Raw genomic sequence first — 6364 nt, forward strand, 5'->3', positions numbered from 1 at the left:
GATATCTTTCTGCCCCCAATCGTAGGAGTGATTAATCCAATCATGTAAGTGATTAATCTCTCTCTACCTCCAATCATGTGAGCAATTAATCAATCATGCAAGTGGTTTGATTTGGGGGCTAAGCTCGGGAGCTCCTCGGTACTTCGACACCTTCCGAACCTATAGCTCAAATAATAATGTAGTATAGATCCCAAGCCTATAGCTCAAATATAATAATGTAAAATAGAAATATAGATAATCCAATCATGTAAGTGATTAATCTCTCTCTACCTCTAATCATGTGAGCAATTAATCAATCATGCGAGTGGTTTGATTTGGGGGCTAAGCTCGGGAGCTCCTCGGTACTTCGACACCTTCCGAACTTATAGCTCAAATAATAATGTAGTATAGATCCTGAGCCTATAACTCAAATATAATAATGTAATATAGAAATATAGATATAGATATAGATGAATTAATTTACACACTGCCCAGTGCCATTTAAGATCGGCCGATACGTGGCCTTTGGTTTGTCAACTTCCCTGCCCTCCGTGTCGCTTGCTTTTCGTCTCCTCGAGTCCTTCTCTCTTCCTCTCTCAATCTCTGCGTTTATGTGCTCAACCTACCGTATTTCTTCTTTCCTCTTCTCGTATCCGGAGCTTTGCGTCGTCGTCTGCTTCATCTTTTTCTGTCGCTCGGCTATGGCGGTCGACCTTGTCGCTGCACCGGGCGAAGCGCGCCCCAAGAAACGGCCCCGGCTTGGCTGGGATATCCCCGGGCCTGTCTTACCCGACGAAGCGGCGCTTCTGCAACTGCAACTTGCGTCCCAGCTCTTCACGGTAAGTCTGCTTCTTCTTTTTTTCTTTCTTTTTGCATTGCAATACACCTCAATGTTCAGATTTTGGCTTTCGCTTGCTATGTGCTTTGTGGAGTATCTAACCCTCCACAAGGGGAAAATGTGTCCAAGACCTTGTATCGTTCATTACTGCTTGTGAGATCTAGAATTGACACGCCAAATCTTAAATACGTATGTCACATCACTTCTAGATAGTTTTACCCAGGTTATCTTTTAGAGCGCCTCTGCTTATTAGGGCTTGTAATGTACAGACCTCGCTCAAAATGTTGTGGTACTCAAGTTTTTGGTGATCTGCCCCTTCATTTCTTGTAGGCCGAATTGGATCTTTATGCATTGCAAAGAGGTCAGGACAATGTCGCTGTCAGAAATCAGTCAGCTCACTATGAGCATCATTATTTACCTGCCAAATCTCATGCTGTCTCTCCTCCCTGGCGTAAGGATGACAAGGATGGGCATTTCAATTTTGAAGTTGGGGACACACTAACTTCTCGCTGTATGTTTCCTTGCTTCTTCAGTACATGTGTTCTGGCTCTTACTCGACCCTTGCTATGTGCTTCAAGGTGTTTACTAATTGTTTCTTGCTGTTTCTTCTGGTCCATATATTGCAGATAAAATCCTACGCAAGATGGGAGAAGGTATGCTGATATTGTGACCTTTTTGTGGTCTGATATTGCCAAGTGATAGATACGCCTGATGATGCATGTGAGTATTTTGGGATGCTAAATTTTGTCATTGGCTGCAGGTACTTTTGGTAGAGTTTTAGAATGTCGAGATCTGGAGAAACAAGAGCTTGTTGCAGTTAAAGTTGTAAGAAGCGCTAAAAAGTATCGAGATGCAGCAATGATTGAAGTGGATGTCCTCCATGAAATCAACAGCAGGGACAAGAGTGGATCACGGTTGGTTTTACCTGTCCTTTTAAACTTCTCCCTCTTGTTAAGTGTTTCAAGAATCATGTTGCCAACCATGTGGGATTCTTTTCCAGACATTGTGTCCAGATTAGGAGTTGGTTTGACTACAGGAACCATATTTGTATTGTAAGTACATGTCACTTACTGGGTTTTGGCGGATTATTTCGCTTGCCCGTCTCATGTTGTAATGTGTGCTATGTTCTTCTTCACTGTGTTGAGATGGAGAATTTGTTTCAATAAGGGTGCAAATTTCTCGGCAGGTGTTTGAGAAACTTGGACCAAGTCTTTACGATTTTCTACGGACAAACAATTACCGCCCCTTCTCTGTTGATTTGGTCCGGGAGTTCGGCAGACAGCTTCTGGAGTCTGTAGCATGTGTGTAGTTTTTGGTCGATAGTTTTGGCTTAGCTCAAATGGTTGTGTTGAAATGTGAATTATTTTCTATTACTGATGATTATTTGGAGTTAAGCATGATGTCTGCTGGATTGAAATCCTAGTGGCTCCACATTGGGTTTGATGGTCTCAATCTTCTCATCGCAGACATGCACAAATTAAAGTTAATCCACACAGACTTGAAGCCTGAAAATATTCTTTTGGTGTCCTCAGAGTATGGTGAGGTCACTGACTACAAGGTTGGTTCGTTGTCTTAAATAAATTCAAGTGAAATTGGAAAGACTTGGACATGGTTCCCCAAGCTGTGCAGTGTAGCTTCTCCTTATGCCTGAATCTGTGGGTTGATACAGACTTCTACAAAGCATCTGATTGAAAAAAAACGGGTTCCTAAATCGAGTACGATTAAGCTCATTGATTTTGGTAGTGCCACCTATGACAGAGAAGATAGTTTCTCGGTGGTTTCGACCCGGCACTATCGAGCACCTGAAGTGATACTAGGTCAGTGATTGCTGTATTAAATGAGGGTACTAATGAGCTGGAGCTACTTTAGAGTGACTCAGTGATCATGTGAATCATTTGTTACTCAACACAAGCCACTGCACATTTGAAGTTGATATGATTTATCCAGGGCTTGGTTGGAGCTATCCGTGTGATATTTGGAGCGTGGGTTGTATTTTGGTTGAACTGTGTTCGGTACTACTCTATTTTGATTCCTACTATTGAAAAAATGGATTTTGGGTGTGGTTTAATATATATGGATTGACTTCACATGAACCTTTCATCGTGTAGGGTGAAACTTTGTTCCAAACACATCAAAACATGGAACATCTTGCAATGATGGAGCGGGTCCTTGGACTTATTCCTTCTCACATCATCAAGAGATCAATGTAAGTGTTAAAACTTAATTTGATACTGAGATCAAATTTGCACTGATTTGTGTTTTTGTTATGAGAATGTCATTTCATAGAAGGAAGACTTTGCAATAACAAATTGCTGCACTATTTTAGTTTGCTTAACTAGTTCCTGCTTTCTTGCGATTGTGCTCATTCTTGGATGTCTATGGCATAATTAGATGTGGTCTTTTACCTTTCTTATTTGTGAGATGCTTCTTCTGTCACTTTACACCTTTCTTTTCTTCATAGAAATGGGGAACGGCCGTTTTGGCCTGTAGGAATGGCCTAACACGTCCCAAACCCTCTGAGGATGGGAACAGTTAGGGAACATTCCCTGTGGTTCCTAAGCCCGTGCCTTACGGTTCCCCTTGTTGTTCCTTTTTGGAGTGGCCATTTCAAGCTTGCTGACCAAAATTTGACGCTTTTCCTACTTTTTTCTTCTTGGTGGTGTCACTCTCCTTCTACCGTATGTTCATCCATCTCCATTGCCTAATGTGCATGCACTAATCTCTCTCTCTCTCTCTCTCTCTCTCTCTCTCTCTCTCGGGTTGAAGATTCAAAGTGTCAAGACAAGCCACAAGCCAATCACGAGTCCATGCAAAGTTCAAATTTGATGCATTATCAACTCTTGAAAATCTCAATCAAATTTCTGCCCTATCCTCAATTCCAAGGTAATCACCCATTTATATTGTCTAATTTCAAGGGAAATTGGGGTAATCAGGGCTTTTGGGGCAATTCAGCAGAATTTGGAGCTATGGGGGTAATTGAGTCAATTTTAGGACATTTCAGTCAATTTGGAGCTTTGAGGGGTAATTGGGGCAATTAAAGGGACATGGGTATTTGGGAATTTGTGGCATTTTTGGGGTGTTTAGAGCAATTTAAGGTACTTTTGGGGCATTTAAGGTAATTTGGGAGATTTGTAGCATTGGGGGGCTACTGGGGCGAATTGGGGTAAATTGGGTCATGCAGGGTATATTTGGGGCACTTAAGACAGACATGTGCCTTTCCACTTGTTTCCGTTCCCTGACCTTGAACTTTCCCCTTGTTCCAGGGGGTCCCATTCCTGTTCCCCATTCCAGGTAACTATGCTTTTCTTCCATGTATAATTGTTGGGTTTGCTTTGGGACTTTGATCTATAATCAGCTTGTGGTTTACATATCTTTCCCTTCTTACTCTCCGATAATGCTACATGGACAAATTCCCATAACTCTTCACAGCTGTTACTGGTCTGTCTCTCTTACATACATTTATACATTTAAGGGGACAAATTATTGCACATTTCTTTCATGAAGTTAAATTTTCTTATTTTTGGCAGGTTGTGCTCTCAATGCTTGCTGTAGTGTAGTCCACCTTATTTCTCTCATCTATTCTCTCTGCAGCTATGGTGTCTAGCTTTTGGGTTTGTGTTGGGACTTTGCATTTGATTTATAACATCTTCCCCTTTCTTACATTTCTGCTAATGCTGGATGTAATAATTTCTTTTTCTTTTCATAATGTTTGCTGTATCATTACACATGCTTTTCTTCCATAAATTTTGGATATCTGCATCATAATACAGGTTTCTTTTCTCGCATTCATTCGGTCTCTGCAACTGTTCTTTTTAATTTGGTGGTTTGCTTTGGGACTTACGTCTTTGTTGGCATTTGGTGTATCGTTCTTTATACTGTCTCTGATAACACTGCATCTATCTGTTTGTTTTTCTTTTAAAAACTCTTCACAGATGTTACCAATCTGTTCTCTCTGGAAACTGGCAGTGATTATGCATATTTCTTCCATATTGTTAAATAATGCACTTCAAATGGTTGGTTTGTCCTTTTGACCAGGCACAGATCTGAAAAGTATTTCAGGAATGGCAGAGAACTAAATTGGCCAGAAGGTGCTTCATCAAGGGAGAGTGTTCGGGTGGTGCGCAAACTTCCACGTCTAAAGGTACATCTATTGTTGCATTTGATTTTATTGCAGTTTTGTTCAAATCTGCACCATATCTGCCATAGTATTTTGTAATTAATTTTCTTGCATCTGCAGAGTCTCGTCATGCAACATGCTGATCACTCTGCAGGGCTACTTATAGACCTTCTGGAGCAGTTGTTGATGTATGATCCTTCTAAGAGGCTGACAGCAGAGGAGGCACTACATCATCCATTCTTCAGGAATTCTTGATAATACTTGGTGTGAAAACTGCTGCAAGACTCTGGCGGTCTTATGACTGGGCTATACTGGCGTTCTGTAGCCCTCAATAGAAAGCACTGAATGACTTTGTACCTTGTAACAGCACTTTTAAGACCACCTGTCTCACTTCTGGGCTTATATGTTGCCTTATAGATAACACCCTCTATTCAAAGCATCAGGAAAAGTTTGATGGAAACAAGCATGGGTTGGTTTTGTCATTCTATGAGGCTCAGCAACTGGTGGCAGCTTTATTTTACGAGTCTTATAACTGGTGCTCAACATGGCACTGTCTTTGAGCTGTTGAGGTTGGACCTGCAGGCGGTGATCGCAATGTAGTCATTTTTATAAATTTTATTTCAGGCTGGAATGGCAATCCACAGTTTGTGACCAAATTTAGTCCAGCTGAGGATGAATTCTGGTTTTTCTTCCCAATCATGCAGCACCCTTCAAAGGGTTGGAGGAATGAAAACCTTCTGGGCATCTTCCTTGAGCACAGTATGCTTGATCCATTCAACTGGCAAGACATTTGGTTTAGCTGCCCTTCCCATTGTCAAATGTCCCATTCTAATGTAGTTTCTTGTACATTTTATGATGGGAGCAAGCTGTATTGAGCTTACACAAGGCTCTCCTGAATTTAGACATCATCTGTAAAAGTATGCAAAGCCAAACAAAATGAAGCCTCCCAATATTGTGCATCTCTCTAAGTGGAGGCTTGCACAGTTTTGCATGTTTGTTCCCTGTGAATTGTCCCGCTGTACACTCCTCTTTTTTGTATTTATTATGAAGTTCCTCTTTACAAATGATATGCTTGTCCTACCTGACTTGGTTGTTCTGGTGGAACTGTTTTGATTGTGTGGAGTGGGGACTAGGTACTTGGCACCTTTTTTATGGATTGTAGAATTGATTTGAAGTGGTAGCTTTGCGGTACTATATGAGGACTATATCTTGGTGGTGCCATGCGGTGTGTGAAGTTCAGGACCAGGTGGAGCCGTGTAGATTTTTTACAGTGGACAATAGCTTATGTATGGTGACAGAAAGATTTGATGGTGATTTGTGGAGTCTTAAGGGTGTGCTCACAACCTTAGCAGGTGGCCGTCCAAAATGGATAAGTACAGGGTTGAAATTTTCAGGTGTAAGGAAGGCATTGGCCGATGTCACATCTGTTG

The 6364-nt window shown here is 41.4% G+C and overlaps 1 protein-coding gene across 1 annotated transcript; it reads left to right on the forward strand.

Annotated features, from left to right (window-relative positions):
- The first annotated feature begins 507 nt into the window (after positions 1–507).
- LOC148022291 (serine/threonine-protein kinase AFC2-like) lies at positions 508–5999 on the forward strand. The gene is made up of 12 exons (XM_087697918.1): positions 508–818; positions 1148–1328; positions 1444–1470; positions 1578–1731; positions 1818–1869; positions 2004–2118; positions 2284–2375; positions 2487–2634; positions 2765–2829; positions 2926–3023; positions 4853–4958; positions 5055–5999. Exons 1-12 carry the CDS (start codon positions 591–593, stop codon positions 5187–5189), a joined length of 1401 nt encoding a protein of 466 aa, XP_087554044.1. The 5' UTR covers positions 508–590; the 3' UTR covers positions 5190–5999.
- Positions 6000–6364: the final 365 nt, after the last annotated feature.

This window comes from Lygodium microphyllum, chromosome 17, assembly GCF_053477565.2.
Source record: "Lygodium microphyllum isolate KBCC chromosome 17, Lygodium_microphyllum_v1.1.10, whole genome shotgun sequence".
Taxonomy (NCBI): Eukaryota; Viridiplantae; Streptophyta; class Polypodiopsida; order Schizaeales; family Lygodiaceae; genus Lygodium; species Lygodium microphyllum.

Coding starts and splice junctions, on each gene's coding strand:
- LOC148022291 (XM_087697918.1), top strand. CDS start 591: ATGTGCTCAACCTACCGTATTTCTTCTTTCCTCTTCTCGTATCCGGAG. Junction 2,119..2,283: donor GCTTCTGGAGTCTGTAGCAT/GTGTGTAGTTTT, acceptor TTCTCATCGCAG/ACATGCACAAATTAAAGTTA. Junction 2,635..2,764: donor AGCACCTGAAGTGATACTAG/GTCAGTGATTGC, acceptor TGATTTATCCAG/GGCTTGGTTGGAGCTATCCG.